General features: G+C 32.7%; 2 protein-coding genes across 3 annotated transcripts; both read left to right on the top strand.

The window, feature by feature from the left end:
* Window positions 1-1,271: 1,271 nt before the first annotated feature.
* On the top strand, window positions 1,272-5,554 carry LOC148232843 (myrosinase 1-like). Its single transcript, XM_088190777.1, has 5 exons — window positions 1,272-1,393; window positions 3,013-3,110; window positions 3,171-3,844; window positions 4,553-5,094; window positions 5,175-5,554. The coding sequence occupies exons 1-5, from the start codon at window positions 1,347-1,349 to the stop codon at window positions 5,416-5,418; spliced, it is 1,605 nt and encodes a 534-aa protein (XP_088046903.1). The 5' UTR covers window positions 1,272-1,346; the 3' UTR covers window positions 5,419-5,554.
* A 1,105-nt stretch (window positions 5,555-6,659) lies between these two features.
* LOC148232842 (protein argonaute-2-like) lies at window positions 6,660-19,721 on the top strand. Of its 2 annotated transcripts, none has more exons than XM_088189222.1 (20): window positions 6,660-6,722; window positions 9,883-11,051; window positions 12,378-12,545; window positions 12,607-12,698; window positions 12,772-12,868; window positions 13,331-13,454; window positions 13,517-13,650; window positions 13,723-13,871; window positions 15,249-15,342; window positions 15,689-15,793; window positions 15,861-15,988; window positions 16,057-16,168; window positions 16,431-16,589; window positions 16,657-16,878; window positions 16,937-17,026; window positions 17,101-17,229; window positions 17,299-17,405; window positions 17,473-17,578; window positions 18,965-19,170; window positions 19,294-19,721. In XM_088189222.1, the coding sequence occupies exons 1-20, from the start codon at window positions 6,713-6,715 to the stop codon at window positions 19,385-19,387; spliced, it is 3,495 nt and encodes a 1,164-aa protein (XP_088045348.1). In that variant the 5' UTR covers window positions 6,660-6,712; the 3' UTR covers window positions 19,388-19,721. The 2 variants fall into 2 exon arrangements, with proteins under 2 accessions (XP_088045348.1, XP_088045349.1); XM_088189223.1 differs by having other exon boundaries at window positions 9,883-12,159.
* The last annotated feature ends 2,775 nt before the right edge of the window (window positions 19,722-22,496 follow it).

The raw sequence follows: 22,496 nt of genomic DNA, 5'->3' as shown, positions 1-22,496 counted from the left end.
CAGTAAAGAAAATTATGTCTTGAAAATAATGTCGTCTAAATGTTCAAAATCCCGCCGTTGGCCTAGGTTTTGAAGCATTATGTCACAAAGCGCGTGGGATCTTGGCTATCTCTTGACAAAGATTCGCCTTAAGATGGTTTATTAAAGTAAACACGACTTTTGAGATGATCCCATAAAAAAATCAGTTTGTTAGGAAACATTTTCTTGACTACTTGTAATGAATGTATATCAGGTTGTCCAATATGGCACCAATTATATCTTATATGGGTATAGTTTCAAGTCCAGTATTAAAAATTTAACGCAAAGTTGATCTTGGTAGCGCTATAGCAGCAAAATGCTTGCGAGTCGACAAGCCTGGATCTTCCCGTACAGCGACATTCTCTTTGCTTCTCCTGCTTCGTGGTCGCTTGCTTTTATTTATTTAGCATTAAATCGTGTGTAATCGGTAGTGAGCGCAAACAGCTGCCAAACAATCATATAAGAATCGTTGTTTTTGTAAAACTGTTTTACGCAGAACGCGCATTGTTTCTCCGTGAAACGATTCATTGCGACTAAATTTCCAATGACTAAACTCCGCGCGCAAAACTTTTACTTGAACTTAATTTTATTTAATAAAAGCCTTATAATATTTTTGTCAAATATTTTTCTTAAATTTTGCGATCCCAAAAAATAATATTATAACATTTATAAATATCAATGATAAATAAATTATTTATTTTAGAAATATTTCCCTTGCACCTAAACTGTTTGACAGGCTAGGTACGAGCGAGCGGAAGCGAGCGAGCATTGGTCAGATCATTGAAACCCCATGAATAACTCTCAATAAATATATTTAATTGTATGCTGGACGCGAAGGTATTTAGAGCGACAAACGAAGCGGGAATAACGACAGAGCGGCAGAGAAGAGCACTGAGAATGTTGCGAACCCAACGAAACAAGTTGGCTCTAAAACATCTCGATAATGACCATGTGTTATTATGCTGACGATCTGTCAAAATAATTCTTACCATTTAACTTAAATTTTGAACATCTAATATTTATTCAGACTGCTATATTCTTTTAATATAAAATCTGACCCGAAAAATACGAGTCTTTTATAACAATAAAATGAACAGAAAAAACAGGAAAAACTTCTTATTAACGGTAGAACTTTATTGTTATTCTCTACCTAGTAAGCTTCATAAAATTTAGGTCACCTGATTAAATTTGTCGCGCTAACAGAAACAGATTATAAAGACTATAATAAAGCCATGTTTGTTTTTCTGTCATTTAATGACAAACACTCGTTATAAAACAACTGTCGTCGCTACAAATAATCCACTGAAGTCATTCACTTACTAAGCGACATGTCAGTCGTCGTTTTTTTATTATTCGTCGCCTTTATATTCAGCGGGTACTGTTTTTTTATAATCAATCCATAACTATAAAACTAACACAGTGATTTAATGAAAAAGTGAGAGATATGAAGTCATGATAATTTGTGACATCAATACTATGTGTTAGGAATCTACGAAGCAAAGAACTGCTGTAAGCTTGAATTCTGAACACATCAGTAGCTTGGCAAATATTGAGTATTTTCTCTCTACTTCCATATCCTCTAATAAATCCAGCTTATTCTTCTCATATTTGCTGATCTTTTAAAAAATAAATTAAATTAAATTATATTGGAATACATTTTCACTAGCTAAATATATTTTTACCAATGTGCTAGTAACATATGATTTCAACTTTTCCATACGCTATCGAAATTATATGATATTAAACTAAACTTGACAGTTGGGAAACGTTTATTTGCTGTTCAAACCCAAACCTCTGCATTTATTAACCAAACCCATCTTGTAAAAGTTCTAAGACTAATTATAAATTTAGAATTTTATAAAATACAAAGTAAGCAGAGGCGGAAGAAGAAGTACAGACAGATGTCGCATCTCGCATATTGCTTCATAGTTAGTGTGCACTTCGATGTTAAAATATGATAACTAACCTTACCGATATTACTATGGATTTTTGATATGAGAGTATTGCTCAAAGTATATTCAAACCGAATTTTGGTCAATAGGAGGGTGCAAAAACAATTATCACTTCTCAGAAGTCAAAAATTCACGTCAAAAGCAGCGACAGTAATGGCACGATTTTATTGCTTTTAATGTGGATTTTTGACTTCTGAGAAGCTATAATTGTTTTTTGCAACCTCATATTGGTCAAAATTCAGTTTAGATGTGCTTCATTCGATTCTCCCTTATTTTAAATCGTAATATTGTTATAATGAGCGTTTTCACGATTTTATTCTTTTAGAGCTGAAGAGTATTCATATAAGTTCTTACTTAAAATCTATATGATAATACTTTACTCCTATCTTATTTTTGTGTTAATTTAATAATATCTAGTTATTAATATTCATGGTTGTCCATTTTTACAACTATGTTTAGTACGTTTTGAATTTGGTATTCAAGTTTTACCAATAAATAAATAACTAAACCAAACATTGACTGATCACCATCTGTACAAATCTCTACATCCGACACCGAGCATAAATTATTAATTTCTGCTTCTTCACGGTACAATGACATTTTTTATACATGAGCAGTTTATTAATACGTATTTTAAAATAATTTTAGTCTAGTTTTTTTTAAGTAACTAGACTATTGATACTGTAATTCAATAATTTTAAAGTTAACTCTATATAGTGTATATGGAGGATAAGATATCAGTTCAAAACCTTCGCAACTGCTGTTGTGTTTTCTGAAAATTCTTAATTAAACAGCAACATTTCAGGTAGTCTTATAGTTGTCTAAAGATAGAGTTCAACTCTTAAATTCTGGACTGCTTCTAATCTGTAAAGTAACTGTCGTATCGTCATACATTTGACAGATGCATTACTTCGAATGTTTCTAATCCGCCCAAATATGCGATCGACGCGCATGCTCTTATAATAAATAAAAAATAGATTTATTAAATAAACTTAAATAATCAGAATAAGTGAATTATTTTTTTAATATGTTTTTCTAACAGAAGTGAAGCGCAAAATGTATCTAAGAAATTCCCAAACAACTTTAGATTTGGAATTGGAAGCGCCTCTTACCAAGTAGAAGGAGCTTGGAATGTTGCAGGTTTTAAATATTTTTTATTGTTTTTTCAAGTAGCTATTTCTAATGATCATCTAATTTCAGATAAGGGGGAAAACATTTGGGACTACTACACTCACATGTCCCCATACAAAATTTCCAGTAGAGCAAATGGCGATGTAGCTTGCAATTCTTATTATTTATACAAGCGAGACGTGGAGATGCTCAGAGAGCTGGGAGTAGATTACTATCGTTTTTCCATATCTTGGACAAGAATTCTACCAAACGGTTTATCGAATAAAATTAGTCAAGACGGAATCCGATACTACAATAATTTAATCGACGAGCTGCTTAAATATAACATCACTCCGTTTATCACAATCTATCACTGGGATCTGCCTCAAACCTTGCAGAACATGGGAGGCTGGACTAATCCTTCGATTGTGGATCACTTTGAAAACTATGCTAAGATTATCTTTGAGAACTTCGGAGATAGAGTCAAGTGGTTTACTACGATCAATGAGCCACTTCAGATATGCTACGAGTCTTACGGATCAATGAATAGTTTTGCTCCAGACTGGACTTTTCCGGGAATTGCCGATTACTTGTGCGGACATTATCTGCTTTTAGCTCATGCTAGGGTTTGGCATCTATATCAGAATCAGTTTAAAGCCCGACAAATGGGTAGAGTAGGAATAACTATCTATTCGCCTTGGGTCGATCCAGAAACGAATTCTCAAGAAGACCTCAAAGTAGCTGAAGACGCTATGCAGTTCTTGGTACTGTTTTAAATAACCTTATATCCATATGTCCCAAAATATATATCATGTCAAGTTTTAACTCCGAATAGTATGCCTTTGAATCTGGCAATTGATTTTTTCCAAAAATCTTCCCCATCACAAATTAGAGCTGATGAGGCGTACTTCTAATTATATCAAAATTTTATTTATAAAAATAATATATCACAATCAGTCAAATGGACAGCATATTTTTTAATATTTGACTGTGGCTTAAACATTATTTTTTGTTGTCTGCAGTGTTTTCCACCTGTAGCTATGGAATTCACTAAAAGTTTTAGTGCGTTTATTTAATATAATTTGCTAGTCATACTTTTTTATCTGCTAGTGAGATTTCCGTTCAGTATTTGAAATGCAGTTTTTAAAGTATATTTTTAATGGTAGTCATTTTCTTGCATTTCGATGCCTAAATGTAGTATTATTTTTGAGTGACTCCTAGCGGGTCTGGCATTTTCACGATACCCCTTGTCGTCGGCGTACTTTATTTTATATTGCCGAATTCACTCTTATATATCTTTACAATATATGAGATAGTACTTCGGTCTTCTTACTTTCGATCATCTACCCAATGCGATGCTCCGGGGTGGAAACAGAATATATCATTGTCTTTTGATTATCTAATAATAATTTCTTTTATATTACCACTTATTTTTTAATATTTTTCATACATGAATGCCTTATTATTTGCAGCTAGGTTGGCATGGTCATCCGATATTCTCAAAAGAGGGTGACTATCCGCAAATCATGAAAGATAAGATATTGAACAAGAGTTTAGAGCAGGGTTTCAAAACATCTCGACTTCCAACTCTCACCCAAGATGAGATATGGTACATTAAAGGGACTTATGACTTTTTCGGGTTGAACTGGTACACGTCCGTCGTTTACAGCAAGACTTACAAAAACCAATTTCCTAAACCTTCCAAAGACGACGATCTGGGATATTCTACTTATCAGCGCAGCGAATGGGAAGGTGCTGCCGCTTCTTGGTTCAGAATTTACAATCCAGGACTAAGAAATATACTGAACTGGATTAGAAAGGAATACAACAATCCTGAAGTAATAATCACTGAGAACGGATTTCCCACGCGGACTGGACTTGTGGATAAGAATCGTGTGAAGTACATCGATAACAGCTTACAGCAAGTACTGAATGCTATAAATGATGGATGCAATGTTACTGCCGTAACATTATGGTCGCTGATGGACAACTTCGAATGGGGCGATGGATATGAGTATGTGTATACTATAAAAAATCGCCATACCAATATTATATTTATTGTTTTTTGTGAATCCGATATAATTTTATTTCTAGCGTACTCTTCGGTTTATATGAAGTAGACTTCAAAAGCAAAAATCTAACGAGAACTCCTAGAATGTCTGCATATGTGTTCAAGGAAGTGATAAGAACGAGATTTTTAAATTCTAGTTTTGTGCCAAATATGACAATGTTTTCGTCGGCGATTCGCGAACAATCGTTTTATTTTACTACATTAGTTACAATAACAGCAATGATTATTTTGCGCCATATTTATTCTAAACATTTTATATATTTTTAGCGATGAAATACTATTTATACCATAGTCACACTGCATTCAGATTTGACTAAAAAATATAATAATAATAATTATAAAACGTAATTACTGTAAATTAAAATATTACTAATTTGTATTGCTATTATAATAAATATATACATAAAAATAGTGTGTTTTATTTGTATTTTCACAAGATCTGTGTCCGATGGGACGAATTTCTTATCATCGTTGAATTGAATAAAAATGTTTATTGCACGAATATCAAGTTAATTTTAATTTTTGTTAAACTACAAAATTGTGAATTATTGGTTATTAAGATAAAATGTTCACTGCATGGTTAATTTTATTAGAGAATATTCAGTGGCGGATTATGGCACATATCTGTGGCCTACAAATTTAAGGGGCTTCGAAATCGTTCTAAGAAAATGATCATGTTTCGGAAATTCATATGCACTTTGCTATAAAGCATTAGTTTACGAATTTATAACAAAGTGTAATTTCAAATGTAATACTTGCGAGGACTTCAAGCAGCAAATAGAAAACTGTGATAAGTCCTTAAAAAAATACATTCAATGGCAAAATCCTTATCAAACCAATTAAATTATATATATGTTGTTGCGACCTCTCCCCTTTGGAGATGGCCGTCTTTTCTTCTCGAAGGACCACCGTCCCTCGACGGAATTAAACGCTTCGAACTATTGAAATGCTTTATTATCAGAGTTTACATCCTCAGAATCCTTGCTGACGCACGACCACACGCCGTGACAGCCGAAGCGCCTTCAGGTAATTTTCACACAGAAAAACCACGCACGGCCATAACACACTTTTATTCGGCCATGCATAAATATATGTAAATATTGTCGGAACATATGTTATTATTTAATATGTTTATTATATTGGTATTTGTTTCATTGAGAATAATTTTTATAAAAGACAGATGTCCCGGATTATACTCCAGAAAAAATGGTCACCTAGATATAAGTAATTTCAGATTAGGACTAAAACAATTATTTGTGCATAAATATATATTTAACAAAATGTTTTTATCTTTTTAGGTAAAGCGCCTTAATTATTAATTTACAAAAAATATATTTAAAAGCGAGTGGCACATAACAGACAAGTATAAGTAACAAATAAAAAATATTATATGGATATATAAGCGTGAGAATAACTTTGCAATTATTTTAGAATTTTCTAGATTTTCTGATAATACATGATTATTTATTTCAACTGACAACACAATATAATAGGGCAAGTTTATGTTCACTGGCAATACTGTATCAACGCGTATTGTACGTGTACGTTATTGTTATCGAAAATGGCACGCAGTAAGTATTTTCACGTTTTATTCTTCCCCTAAGGTATGATTAGATTAAGTGTATAGCTTTTAATACGATGATAATCGAAAGAAAGATGCAATTTTTTTGTCGAGTTTTGTGACAACACTCGTTTTCTGATGTTGACAGTTGAAAAATGGTGCAATATGTACAAATAAATGACGAATATCTAGAGAATTTTACTAATAATTACACGAATGCGTCAATATAATAGATCTAATGAAAATGTCCGCCATCTTCTGGCATCGGCAATGGCGGAATAAAATGGCAGCTGTCAAAGTTAAAATGGCAACAGCGTGTGACATATTGCTTGATAAATAATATTTTCTATCAAACCGATATAAATGTACAAAACAAGTTCAAATATCAACATTAAATATAAGTGGAAAAAATATTTGCTCCTTCAATTAGTTCAAACATCTCTTAAGATTATGCTATTAAATGGGATAAATAATCGTAATACTTTAATTATTGTTGTATAAACTGCTTGTGAAAACAAGCAGAAAAAACGCTTCTTCAGATGCCAATTAAATGAATAAGTCACTTCTATTTGTAATGATTTTCTTTTGAAATGTTTCGATATACCATTTTCTGTTTTTTTGTTGAACGCACGCAGTTCCTGTTCATGAATTTCTACATTTAAAAATTGTAAACTTACGATTACTAGAGTTTAAGTACAAAGTAAAAAAACAATTTAATTTAAATTTACATAAAAAATACATAGCCAGTTTATAAGTGTGTAATTTCTTTGATTTTGATTTCTAAATGATTTGTTGCTGCAATATGTCATATTTTAATTGTTCGTCATGCTTAAATGTTATTAGATCTTTCATTGCTTTAAAAAATTAACTATAAGATAATATATAGTAGATAATCGCATAAAATGTAACTTTTTGTTTACAATGAATATTGACATTTTCATTTATACTATCATGCTAATCAAACCATTGTAATATGTTTGATTCACTTTGGTATGTATATCTTTAATTGCTAAATCACTGCTGTTTATCTTCTAATATTAGATTCTAGATTGATATATTGTTCATACAATACAATCAAATACTTACTGGTGCACTAATGATTTCAAGTTTTGTTTATATTTTCAATAATTCCAATGCTACGTCATTTTGTATCTTCTATTAACACTGTGATTATAACATATTTCACTGTTTATATAATTGCATTTCACTGCACAGATAAAAGGGTTGTCATATGAAAGCAAATTTTACAGTTATGAAAATCTAGGTATTGGCGCATTTGAGAACGAACTAAATAATTCATTTTACCGATTCAAATGGTGAAACATTGGTCAAAATATGTAGAAAAATCTAAAAAAAATAAGATTTAATAAAAATATTTCTTTACCTGAAAAAAAATGTCTAGTTTATTAGGGATTTTTTTAAATTATATAAATAATCTGGATTCGTATTAGCTTCTCCATACAAAGGAAAGGTGTAATTTAATTTTGCCGAATGTTGTTAATATAAAACATTTTGAAGATATTTTTTTTAGAAAATATATTATGCTTAGCATAAAAAAAATACTTGAAAATAAAAAACATAAGTAGAAATGAAAAGATTTTCCAACAAAAAGGGGCAGTCTCTTAACTTGAAAAAATATTTTTTACATTATTATGGTTTTCAAATAATTTTAGCTTATTAGTGATTTTTTTAATCTATGTCTTCAACGAATTCTTTTTGACATCTGTCATTTTATGTCGTTTTTTTTTGTTTTTGCTCCAGAGTCCGATCTAATCTGTGCACCATATTGAATCCTCACACATGATACTTTTCATTCAGAGCTACAAAATGCAGCAGTAATGATGGTTTTATGCTTGCGTTTTATGACTAGAGCCGACAATCTTTTTTAACCTTAGGTGAAATGAGCACTTACGAATCAAGGGTTCTCATTATATAATCTTACACACAAAATGTTTTTTAATCTAAAATGTCAGCTCCATTTAGGAAAATGTTTGACAAATACACTCGTAAATTATTAAATAAACATACATTTAATATAATTATAATCATTAAAAATAGTTAAAAGAATAATAATTATAATATAATAAATGTAAATAATGTTTTTATTTAAATGTGTGTGTGTTTTGAATCTATTTGTGCCGAACCCAGAAGGTTGACAACCCCTGAATTCAAAGATTAGAAAAAACACTATTGGTTGAGTATCCATATTATTTTTTATTAATATTGATAATGTAGTTTTAATCAGTGGTGTAGTGATAAAAAAAATAAGTGCCGGAGCGCTGAACTTACACCCTCCCCTCCCCAATTTTTTCATCTATTTTTTTAAAAATCGCCAATATTGATATTTGAAAATATCTTTATTTTTAATGTTTTTGTGAGAATAATAAAAAACTTATTTCAGTAATGTATTATAGAATTTTCTCAATGTAATATGTGTATTTTTATTATGCTATTTCATGATTGCTATAGACTAGTGTTATCAAGGAATCACTGATAACTTATCAGTCTTCGCATTTGTTTTCGCAAATAAAGTTTTATAAATTAATCTAATTTATTTGACAGATGTTATTTATATCTTACCAAAGTTCACGATCTTATGTCAACCGAGGTTGCACTCCCCTGAATACGATACATTCGGTCAAAATTCAAAAGAAAATGCAATCGGCTGCAAAAGTGTTTGTATGTCACAGAAGAAAGACTGTGTTGTATGTTTATGACTTTGTACAAACAACCTATAGAATTGGACTTCCTATTGTTACTTTGATTCTTTAGTGTTACACGGGCACAGATAGGAACAATTTTTTTTCAGTTTTGATTATGTTGTGAAATTTCCGGTACGTTTTAAAAATTTGGAGATTTATAAAATGTACAGGAGCACGTTCTTGCCTCTAAAAAAAGTGGCACCACTGGTTTTAATAATATGACAGTTTGAAAATTGTGTTTTAGAACATTTTTTTCGATCGTGCAAAATTGTGTCAGCTCTATGTTTATTTATATTTGTGCGAGTGTGCGGCACACCCAGTGTTTATATAGAATTTTTTTCAGTATGCATTTTCTAATGATGCACATTCATTACATCGATATATTGTTGAGGAGACCAATTCATAATTGTATGAACCTTTTTAAATAAATATAAATATATTAATACAATTTTATGTTCTCGATACCAGAAAAGAAACCGACCGCCCAACAGCCGGTCGCTGCTGATTCTGCAGAACCATCTGGTCAACAGGCGCCACCGCAGACTGTAGATCAGCCCGCAGTAACTTCGCAGGCTCCCGCGGTTCAGACGACGGCCGCTCCGCAGGCTCCCGCAGTTCAGATTGCAGCCGCTCCGCAGGCTCCTGCATCCCAGCCGGAAGTTGTACCTGCTCCGCAGCAACTTCAAGCTGAAAATTTACCCGAAACTCTAGAAAAACTCACCGTCGAGAGTAAAGATGCACAACCCGCCCAAGGCGGTAAGGGCGGCAAGAACAAAAAAAAAAAGTTCAAGGCTCTCGATACACAAGCGTTGCCGTCTCAGTCGGCGCAGACTATGCAACAGATCCCTTCCCCTCAACTGGCTGTAGAGGCGCAGATGTATCATTCGCAACAGCAGCCGGGACCGCCGTATCAGCAACAGATGCGTCCTCAGCAGCCGCGCCCGCCGTATCCACAACAGATGCATCCTCAGCAGCAAATGTATCCTCAACAGCATGGTCCTCCTTTTCCGCAGCAGTTTCCTCCCCAGCAACAGGGACAGCCGTATCCGCAAATGCCTCCATTTCAACAGCAAATGCCTGCTTATCAACAGCGAATGCCTCTGCATCAGCAACAGCAGAGGCCACCTCATCAGCAACAAATGCCTCTTCCACCCCAACAGCAGCAAATGCCACTTCCACCTCAACAGCAGCAAATGCCACTTCCACCTCAACAGCAGCAAATGCCACTTCCACCTCAACAGCAGCAAATGCCACTTCCACCTCACCAGCAGCAAATGCCACTTCCACCTCAACAGTTGCCTGGGCCTCAACAACAGTTGCCTGCCCCTCAACAACAGTTGCCTGCGCCTCAACAACAGTTGCCTGAACCTCAACAGCAAAAAAAACAAAAGGGGCCGAAACAACAGCAACCTAAAAAAGCACAGCCAGCTGCGCCACCTCAAAATCCTACTCCAGCTCCTCAACAACAAGCACCGAAGGAGCAGTCGCCCCCGGTCGAGACTGCGGTCGCAAAAACAAAAAAGGAAGAGTACGGTCTCCAAATACCTAAACGAGTTCCCTGTCCAAATAAGCGAGGAATGAAGGTAGTGATCGAAACAAATTACTTCAATCTAGTGTTGGCCAAACGTAACGATGTTGTAAGTATTATACATAAAATATGTAAATATTCTTAAAACGAGTAATTTTGCTGATTCACCATTATTTGCATTTCATACACTCAATATCTAATATCAGCGATTTTGTATAACTGATAATACGGGCTGATCCAATTTGAGTTTCCTATGTTGGCAGCACTGTAAATCAGACAGCTGTTAATAATCATGCGTGTTCAAAGTGTCAAATGTTAGTTTGCAACAATACATTTACCAAATAAATCAATATACGAACAATCAATGTACGAACTGCGAATCGAAGTTTACGGGAAGATTATAGTAAATTTCATAAGGTAATGCATCATCGCGGCGCCCTTTCAGCTGAGAATATTGCTGCTGTATTAGACTCGAAATTGTCGATTTGTCGGCGCTCGCAGCTTTTAGGCTTTTCCTGTGGCTCTCTTTGAAGCATTTTGTATTTGGAGTTGCACCTACACCCGTATAAAATTAAGATAACACAAGAACTAAAGCCCAGAGACTAAACAGCAAAGTATTTATGCAGATTGGGTGTTAGAGCAGCAGAACGTTGGTGCTGATTTTTTAAAGAAATTTTTCTTCTCTGATGAGGCACATTTTCACCTCTCTGAGTATGTTAATAAGCAAAAATGCCGCATATGGGGCGAGAAAAATTCTCATGATTCAGGAGAGACCATTACATGCCCTAAAAGGGTGCATATTGTGGTCAGGTGGCGTCATTGGGCCTTCCTTTTTTGAAAATGATAAGGGCGGACTGTAACAGTCAATAGTGGGCGCTATAGGCATACGATAACCAATTATTTATGGCACGAAATCGAAGATATTGATGTGGAAGACGTGTGGTTCCATCAACTTGTCACACATCGGGTGCAACGTTGGATGTTTTGCTCGAAAATTCCCAGGTTGCATTATTTCACGTTTTGGTGATATCAACTGGCCGTCAAGAGCATGCAATTTAATAGCATTGTTTCTTTTTTGTGGGGTTATTCTAAAATTCGTGTCTACGCCGACAAACGCGAATGTTAGAGCACCTAAAAACCAACATCCGTCAAATTATAACTGTGATATCGCCCAAAATGTATGAAAAAATCATCGAACGAATCAACTACTACAAAAGGTACGGAGGCGGCCATTTAATTAATATTATTTTTCATAACTAATAAAATACATCAAATGTTCGATTAAAAAATCAAAGATTAATTTGTCGGGCCATTTTTAAAAAAAGTTGGGAAACTGAAGTTGAATCACCTTTTACTAAAACTAAATAGATTTAATGTAATTTACTATTAACAAAATATTTTCACTCAATTCAAATCTTACTTTTATTATTTCCAGATTCATTACGACGTTTGCTTCGATCCAGATAAACCACCGAAGCTTTATCCACTAATTATGAAGCAGTACCTCGATACTTACTTCCCAAAGAGGCATCCTGCATTTGACGGTGGGAAGAATTTGTACTCGTCTGGTCCACTATTCGACAGCACGGCATTTATTAATAAGGTAAAAAGAACTAGAAGCCCATTTCAAGACTCACTCGACTCACTTTACTGACGAATTACAGGTCCTGTTTAAAGAAGAGGGCAGACTTGAACCTAAGACATATGAGATAAAGTTGCAGTACGCCGCCACAATCAAATTGGAACAGTTATTCCAGTATGACTACTCTTTTTGTTGCGTTTATTGTAAACGTAACCAAGTAAACTAAATTAATTATTGAATATTGCAGGTATTTGAAATCAGGTACTTCAAAGGATCCTCCGCAGAATACTGTTCAAGCTATGGACATCATTTTGAGACATTCTAAGATGTATAAATTCGTCAAAGTGAGTTTAACAGTGAACATAATATTGACTATTTCTATTTAATTTAATATATAATGACACCCTCACCCTCGTTTTTTCAACTTGTTTTCACCTCGTTGCTGAAACAAGGGCGAAACAATAGTTTTTACTACCTTTAATAATTTTTCTTTTCTATAGTTGTAATAAAAGCTGTCTTTTTGAAAAAATTCAAAAGGTGCAAACGTTTTCGTTTCTTCACGAGTCGAAACAATTTTTTTGATAAAATGTACTTTTAAGTAAAATAAATTTTAGAAGTAATGTATATTTATAAGGCGCGTACGGTGAGATACTTTTCCTTTCGCTCGCTTGTGTGTTAAGTGGCATACTCTTAAGTGTAGCCAAACAAACTCGTTCATCAATCATCTTCGCGCTTAAATATCATTTAAAATCTGGATCATATTAATACACATCACGCTTGATAGTAATTAATCATATTTTTTATAGGTGGGTAGATCATTCTACTCTCCTCCGACAGGATCTCCATATTTACTGGGTGGCGGTCTAGAGATGTGGTACGGCCAGTTCCAGAGTGTCATCATGGGTTGGAAACCGTTTGTCAACATTGACGGTAAGATCCTAATCGCCTACATCTCAAATTGTTCTGAGTTTAATGTGACTTTCTTTTTACAGTCGCCCACAAAGGCTTCAGTGTTCAGCAGCCTGTAACGGAACTCGTGAAAGAATTTGATAACCGTGTGGACTTGAAACGTAAGCTCGACGATCGTATCATAATGAGTTTGAAAAAGTATTTGAAGAATATTAAGGTACACATCGTTAAAAATAAAGATTGATGTTTCTTAAACTGTAAAATTAATATTAAACCGTTTGATACATAGGTGATCTTTCAAGTTCCAAACGACCACACAACCAAGCGCGAGCTGAGAGTTGCAGACATCTCGACACAATCTGCCAATGAATACTATTTTGAATTTAAAGAAAAGAAGATCAATATCACTACCTATTTCGCTAATGAGAGAAGATGCAGGTTAATGATTGAATGTATTATATTTATAGGTTAACAAAGTAGTTTGGTAATTCTATATGAATTAAAAGACACTATCGTGGTAGTATCTTGGCTTTGTCACTTTTCTCAGTCGTTCTATCATCGCATGCACTCTTGTTAAGTCGACTTCCTCCCTCGGTACAGCCTTACCTATTGACATTTATGTGCAAGATGATTTTCGTTACATATGCTATTTTTATATAAAAAAGTTCAAACGATTACATTCGGATGTTCCTTCAGTGAAATTGTGCAATAATTTGATTTTTTAGATATATATTCATGTTGGTGCTTAGCGATTGATAGGTGGCGATCTAACTAAGCCAAATCTGACGATTAAAATCTTTGCGGATTTTAATGGTGTCAGTAGGCTCGTACTTGGTCGCTGTGTCAATTTAGCGCGTTCTCCACTGGTAGCAACTTTTGAGTTGAATCAAATTTCAAAGACAGAAGTTTAGCTTACAGCGGCATTCTGGCTTATATATTATCAGAGAAATGGGAGGAGATTAACAACTCTCCCGTCTGGCCTCCTTGAGCAATCGTGAGTGATTTGGGCGGTATTGAAATCTTGTTCTTATCTTATGCTATTGTTGTATTGCCACAGGTGCATTGCAAACGAATTTTTGCATAAAAACAACAATAGCGGGATTTGTAGGTTTAGTTATTTAAACAAAAAAAAAACAGTTTCTGCTGCTGTTGTTTTGTTTCTTGGCAAAGCAGTTGGTAATCTTAAAATTACGCATTTTTTCGTTGTTTGAATCGCGCCAGTCCACAATAAATATTGCTTCACGAATCACGAAATATCACGCCTAATAATGATAAAGAAATTTTAGGTTACTTAAATAACGAATTAAGTATAATAGAAAGATGGTTAAAAAATAATGTATGAATATTAATTATAAATATAAGTTAGCTAATAATATAACTATGTATAGATAACAATTATAGAAATAGTTGATATTATAGAATATTTAGGAGTAATTTTATATATAAAAAAATTAGTAGAAAATAGGTGTATTGTATTATCTAGAATGAGAAAAAAAAAGTATAAATACAAAAATAATCTACAATAGTATTATATTGCTCCACTTCAATTATTGTGCAACAATATTATATATGCTTAATGAATTAGTACGGAGGTGTGAATTTTGTATAATAATATGCTTAGTTTTTAATTTTAAAATAAAAATGTGGGCTCCTCAATAGAATAAGGAAACACCTTTGTGCTTTAAGAAATCAATTATAATATTGAGTCTTTTTTATGTTCTGTTTATGTCTATTTTATATGTATGTTTTGATTAAATTTGTTTAGTGTATAAAGAATTACCTAAGAAATAAAATAAATAAATATGTTTCTTTCAGATTACAATATCCCAATTTGCCCTGTTTGATTGTGAAGACTCAGAAAAATTCAAACTACTATCCAATGGAGTTGTGTATCGTTAAAGGCGGACAGGTAGGAATTATTTTATTTTTATAAAAATAGATAATCTAGTATAAACAAGTATAATTACATTACATAATTAAAATAAAGGATCTATTCAAGTATTTTCAATTGATGTATGTAGATTTTAAATGACAGTTGCTTAAAAAAGTAACAAAAAAAATGTTTTTTATGAGGTTTATTGTGAATTGATACTACAGAAAAATAAAGCTTAGTGTCAATTGCTTTGTATTGAACCTTCACATCCAACAATATATTTGATTTGTAGATTTTTATTAATTTGATTAATTGTAAAATAAAAATGTTTGTTTCAAATTTTGTATTTTCATGCTACACATTTTTATTGTTGACTTTTTAGGTAATCGGTATCCAGATGGACGGTAATCAGACTACTAACCTAATCAGGAAGGCTGCAACACCTGCTGGATTCCGTAAGCAGAAGATCCAAGACATTTTCCAACAGGTAATTAGATTTTGATCGTTGATTTATCGAGTTTTGATTGATTTTGACACGAGTTTTGCTCTTTCAGTCTGCTTACCAAAACGACCCCGTCTTGAAGGAATTCGGTATAACAGTGTCGGGCAATTTTGAAAAGGTCGATGCCAGGATATTGGTACCGCCAAAGTTGCAATACAAAGATGCCGAAATATCCGTCAGGTATGATTAATATTGTGAGTCAAAAAAATAAATATATTTTTTTGATAATGTAATTTTTTCTTTTGCAGGAACGGCGTTTGGATGCCTGGCAAGTTTAAGGAAAACGCCCGGCTTTCTAATTGGTGTATCATATCTCTGGCTCGCACGGATAATTCCAAAATTCAATATATGGTTAATCAGGTGGGTGAATCGAACATGTCTCACTGAAATTTCAAGCTAAACCAATTAACAACTTTTTTTAACTGAGGTAATGAAAATTTTTTAATTACTGCTTTACATTTATTATTTTACTTATTAAAATTAAAAAAATTATTGTTACACATTTAACATCTCTCGGCCAGTAATCATGACTTGATAAAATTAAAAATAGATTGTAGTAATAATTTAACATTGTAAGTCTGTCTTAACGGTTCCTTGTTGATGTTTATAATTTATTTTGTAGTTACAAATGGGCGGTAAAGACCTCGGCGTTGAGATAGCCCAACCGCAAATTCACTTTGGTGAGTTGCGAAATCTGAACAGTCTACTTAGAGAAGCGGTCGCTAACAGATGCCAGTTGGCGATGGTCATCGTTAATCCTTTCGGTGAAGATTACGCTAAGGTATCGGAAGGTTAAATAAAAATCCCCGCTAACTACAGTTGATGCTAAATTGACGTAACATTTTTAGGTCAAGCAGAACGCTGAACTCTCCGTGGGCATTTTAACGCAATGCATCAAAAAAAACACTGTCGAGCGTATGAATATTAACACCGCCAAGATGTTACTGCAAAAAATAAATTCCAAGCTGGATGGAGTCAATCACTGCCTAGCCCAAATTTCTAAGCCGCTTTGTTTGAAAGTGCCGTGCATGATAGTCGGCGCCGATGTCACGCATCCGTCACCCCGACAGGTGTGTGTAAAAAATCAAATCTGTAACTTTTGCAACCGACTGATTTTAACGATTGCAGGAAAACGTTCCAAGTATTGCCGCCGTAGCCTGCTCACATGATCCGCAGGGTTTCAAGTACAACATATGTCTGCGACTTCAACCGCCGACAGTGAGATTGATTCACATTCGTATAATTATTTTCTTTACTATAACTTGTGACTTTTTACGTTTATTTAATTTCAGGAAGAAATCATAGCCGATCTCAAGAACGTCATGAAGGAGCAGCTAATTTATTTCTATAAAAAAACCAATCGAAAACCTGAAAAAATTGTCATGTTCAGAGACGGTGTTTCTGAAGGAATGTTCAGCAAAGTAATCATTTTTGTTTAGCCACAAAGTGTCAAAAATGATACTCAGATAATAAAAAAACTTTCGTTTTAGGTGCTGAATAGCGAGCTGATGTCAATCAGGGGAGCTTGCACCTCTTTACAACCGGATTACAAACCTATGATTACTATTGTAATTGTACAAAAACGACATCATACTAGGTTTTATATTTTTAACATTTTAATTTATAGTTCTAGCAATTATTTAATAACGTATTTTTATTTTTAGATTTTTCCCGACCAACCCTAAGGATGGCGATAAGAATGGAAATGCTCCAGCTGGCACTTGTGTCGATTCTATAATAACTCATCCGACAGAATTAGACTTTTATTTGGTGAGCTATAAGTACTTAATTCTGTATAATTAAGGTTTTATTCAATAAACCTTTTGAGATCTTATGGCTAAATTTGTTGAAGGATATGAAATTCAGCTTTTTCATATTTAAAACAAAACGTTTTATTGATTAAATTAAATTTTTACATACATATACGCCTATACTTCGATTAACGCGGTACCTGTTTTATGCGGTTTCGCTACAATGCTGACAAAAAAAAACATTTTTTAAATATATATTTCAATTTAATTTAAAAAAAAATTATTTCAACTTTTCCATACGTAGTAATATATACATTTGTATACCTATTGTATTTTTCAGTGAAGTTACATTTTCGCTAGTGAATTACAAATACATTTTCACCAGTAAATATATATTTCTACTAGCAAAATTTTAATTTAACTGATAGGCACTGATATGCTGCTCTAAAATGTCTATGAAACTCAATTTGACAGTTGTGAAACGTACATTTGCTGTTCAAACCTAAACTTAGCCTAATGAAGTTCTAAAACTAATTATAGTTTCATAACTTTCATTAGGTCAAATCTAAAATATTTCTCTCAAGGCAAAATAAGCGGAAGAAGAAGTACAGACAGACGTCGCATCTCTCATTTTGCTCAATAGTTAGTCTGCATTTTACACGTATTTTTAAAATATGTGTAATATGCATTTTTTGCCCAGTACGAAAGTTTTGGATACTCATCAATTCAGAATTGTTGAATAATATTTTAAAATACTTTAATTTTGTTTTTTCAAAATTAAATTTGAGCATCAATTTTTTTATTGCCAAGAATTATATAATTTCAGACAGTTTTACAAGTATGACATAAAATTTAGTTAAAAAAGGTTTATTCATATCTACTTTGATACTGAATATTCCGTTGCAACGTATGACATGCGTTAGCCCAATATGTTACAACAGTTTAAACACAATCAACAACTACTAAGTGGTTATACACCTGACTGAAATCATGGTCCATAGATCAGTTATGTTCATTTTGTTATTTATTTTAAAACCTTTCTATTATTAAATTTCGATAATTTATTTTACATTTTTTATACATATATTATCTGGCTTTTGTGGAGATATTTTTATATCAATTCAGAGGCTTTTAATATTTATAAAAAAAAATATATTTTGTTATGTTTATTTATTGGTTTTATTTATTATTTCTTCAGTTATATATGTAAATATATAACTATTCGGGCTACCTCAAAACTGAAAGATCGATCACTGTACATATACGGCGATACCGCTCGAAGGGTTAAAAGTATCTTACATTTGATTGATGTATATGTTTAAGAAGGCCAATATGTATTCAGAATAATATTCAGGCATTTATTTATAAATTATATGTTTACCAATCTCATGTGTCGTGTTTTTAGCTGTCTCATCAATCCATCCAAGGCACAGCGAGGCCTACCCGTTACCATCTAATCTGGGATGACTCCAATATGAATGAAGACGAACTAGAGCATCTAACGTACTATCTGTGTCACATATACACTCGTTGCACTCGAGCAGTTTCTTATCCGACACCAACTTATTACGCTCACTGGGCTGCTAATAGAGCTTCTGTCTTGATCACTGGGTAAGTACTTAAAATTCCATGAATATAGACAGTCCGGTTCAGCCTTAATAAATAAAGTGACAATTAACCTCATTGTCTCTATATTATATAATACATGTTAATTAATAAATATACTGTTTTCAGAGTAAAAATCGATCTCACCAGACTCAACGATTTTCAGAAGAACATTCGTATCATGGATAATATACTAAAAGATTCGCCCATGTTCTTCGTTTAAATTGAACTATTTTTTTTAATCTCAATACATATATAATTTTTATTATTATTTATAAGCTCTCCATCATATTTATCAATCTGCTACAATCAAGAATCCATGACTCCTGATTCATGATCTCGTAATATTGAGTCATGTACCAAATACAAAAATGTGTTGCTTCGAGGATGTCGAAAATTATAAAAATAATCTTGTTTAATTTTATTAATTTTGTCAGTTTTTATTATATATATATATATAAATATTTTTATTTTACTTTTAACATGTGATTGTTTATTTAGTGTAGTCTGATGTACAAGATACTCAAGAATAAATATTACAATTATATGATAGTCAATACTGTTTGATTTCTCATCAAAAAAACAGCACAGGATTACGTTGGTGTAATATCTTGCTGACTCCTTGGACCTCTTCCTCTTGTTCCGATCAGATATATCGACTATGTAAAATACAAAACGTTAACTAAAATCATGAGTATTAAAATCGTCAAAAATCATATGTAGATGATTGAACCGTTATCTTTAATAGATGCAGTATATCTTCACTGAATTACATGAAGCGATTGAGTAATTTGGTACATTATTTATTTTTAATATATCTGAAAAATATGTCCTGAATTAATGTATGAATATAATTGCATTTATGTGCTTTGTAGATTATGAAAAAGCTTTTGACAAAGTTCAAAATCTGAAACTTCTACAAATATTAAAGGATAAAGGAATTGATGATAATGTTATCTGCATTATTAGAAACTTGTACCGAAGTCAAACGGCCAATGTTAAAGTTGAGAATAAATTCTGGTATCTGATCACTTTGTGTATGGCAAAAGAATGAAATGCTGCAGGGCATCAAGATGAGAAAATTTGCAGAAGAATAAGTATAGGCTGATGTCGTATCTCATGGCTCAGCAATTTGAGTGCAATTCCACTGAAATATAAATCAAAATCAATCATCATCCAATAAGAAGAAATATATACAGGCTCGGCCATAATAATGGAGCACTCCAATAAATGTGTTATTTTGTTTACCAGTCGGCCAGATGGACCTAATGTATCGCCCAATGCTACGTATTTTTAGATTTCAAAAAAACTATATATGTCAAGTGTCAAGGTACAGATGAATGACTTTTATGCCCCATAAGGGCCTCTGGGCGACATCCTGGTGCATTCGATGTCCATTCTTGGCAGTCGTCACTACGAAACAATTATAAATTATTTTTTTGCTTTAATAGCAAAATAAAAAGTAATTAATAAAGCTTGTTATAAAGTATCAACTATCAATATAACAATAATAAAAATAGCGTTGATAATGATAATAACCATGTTTATTCTAGTTTAATGGGGCAGGGTCGATCAATTTCATATTACAAACCCAAAAACCGAGAGGCATCCCTACGTTGCATTTTTTTTTATACGTTAGATACTAACACAAATCATGTAAGTCAAATTCCACAGAAATTATCAATTGTTATTTATACGTTTCATACAAAGGCGGAAGTCGTTATTGTCCAGCCCTGGCGACGTTGAAAAGAAAAACATTAATTTTAGCTGATCTTAAAATATTTATTCAAGTGGTTATAACTTTAAATATTTCTTCAGATATGTCACTATATATCTAAATGTATTTTTAATATTATTTCCAAGTATTTTTAGTGTTCCCGAAATGAAATCATAGAACGATCATAGAATACAATGGAATGGTAATTTTAGCACATGACAGTACGCATATATATTTATTCATAAAGATTCTCCTGCATAAGGCAGGGTTGTCAAATTGTCAATACAAAACAAATCATGTTCGGAAACTCTTACGATTATTTTTGTAGCTGCTACATAAATAATATAATGAAAATTGGCAGTACAATTCAGGAAGTTATGCTATGGCACATAACGGCCTATTGAAATTCATTGATGAATGGAAGTTCAGTAAGGTGATGCATGTCTGCCACTCAAGCAAATGTGCGCATGGACTATAAAATTCTAAAACATGAGTTATGTGGCAGACTTCACGGAGAGATTTGAAGCACCAAGTATTGATATCAGTTAAAGGCATTGAGAAAGAAAATCGCCGAGTAAGAGTATACGAAATTCTTTCGTATACTCTTACTCGGCGAAGAGTATACGAAATTCTTTCGTATACTCTTCGTTAAAAAATTTTTTTTATTTATTTATTTACGTAATTCCACACGAGCAGAAAACTACTCATTCTGCGGTTACAATTTGATACATTTAAATTATAAACGAATACGTATACATTAAGGAAAATATAATAAAATATTCATCAAAATAAGAAACATTAAATCAAAACAATGGGATATGATATTTGTATTATTTAACAACTTAATCTCATTTGATTTAAGTTCCATAAATTTATTAAAAAAATATTTTTTAATTTCTTTGAAATTATTCCTAGTTGATATTGGTAAAACGTTATATGTTTTAAATGCAACATATTTTTAAGAATCTGTGCAAAACTTCTCAAAAAATGGTTGGGGGAAGTAAATTTAGTATTTATAATCGATTTTTTTTGGTTACCATCAGTTATAGGTAAAATTTTAGTTTTCATATATACATATGTCTTTTGTGTGAGCATCGAAAAACAAATTTAATAAAAAAATTATAGCACCATTTTGAATCACCTGAAGTGATTTTATTTTAACCCTTAAATGCATGGTGTTGCAAATCTGCAACAATTTATTTAAGCGCTTATAACTCAGTGTACGTTCAATAAAGGAACTGTATTGCATAGTGTTACATATGTGTAACAAACGCAGAGACATAGTGTTTTCAAATTATTTCAATAGATGTCTCTGTACGCGTGATAATGCCATAATAAAAAAAATCGCTGGGTACAGATGTGTCACATTTTTGGAAATTTTAACATTTGTTTTCATTGGTGATGGTGGATTTAAAACAAAATAAAATTAATTTATATACTAGAAAAATGTCAGTCTACCATTGTTTATTTATTTTTGATTTCTATTTTTTGTAATAGTTGCATAAAATAAACAAAACATGCAGTCGTAGATATGGACCAAGGGGTTTAGATGCCAAATGCCGAAATGCAATGAAATTTTGTTCCGGTTTCTGCATGATGTTGCATATTCACAACA

Source organism: Plectrocnemia conspersa, unplaced genomic scaffold, assembly GCF_051122295.1.
Source record: "Plectrocnemia conspersa isolate PC_06_02 unplaced genomic scaffold, ASM5112229v1 ptg000008l, whole genome shotgun sequence".
Lineage (NCBI taxonomy): Eukaryota > Metazoa > Arthropoda > Insecta > Trichoptera > Polycentropodidae > Plectrocnemia > Plectrocnemia conspersa.
This window is presented reverse-complemented; position numbering and strand designations above follow the sequence as displayed.

What these genes read in the sequence shown, in the direction of transcription:
- LOC148232842 (XM_088189222.1), top strand. An exon ending in TGGCCAAACGTAACGATGTT is followed by an intron (nt 11,052 to 12,377) that starts GTAAGTATTATA and finishes TATTATTTCCAG; the next exon opens with ATTCATTACGACGTTTGCTT. An exon ending in TCCAAGACATTTTCCAACAG is followed by an intron (nt 15,794 to 15,860) that starts GTAATTAGATTT and finishes TTGCTCTTTCAG; the next exon opens with TCTGCTTACCAAAACGACCC.
- LOC148232843 (XM_088190777.1), top strand. Translation starts at nt 1,347, where the DNA reads ATGTCAGTCGTCGTTTTTTTATTATTCGTCGCCTTTATATTCAGCGG. An exon ending in AGGAGCTTGGAATGTTGCAG is followed by an intron (nt 3,111 to 3,170) that starts GTTTTAAATATT and finishes ATCTAATTTCAG; the next exon opens with ATAAGGGGGAAAACATTTGG. An exon ending in AAGACGCTATGCAGTTCTTG is followed by an intron (nt 3,845 to 4,552) that starts GTACTGTTTTAA and finishes TATTATTTGCAG; the next exon opens with CTAGGTTGGCATGGTCATCC.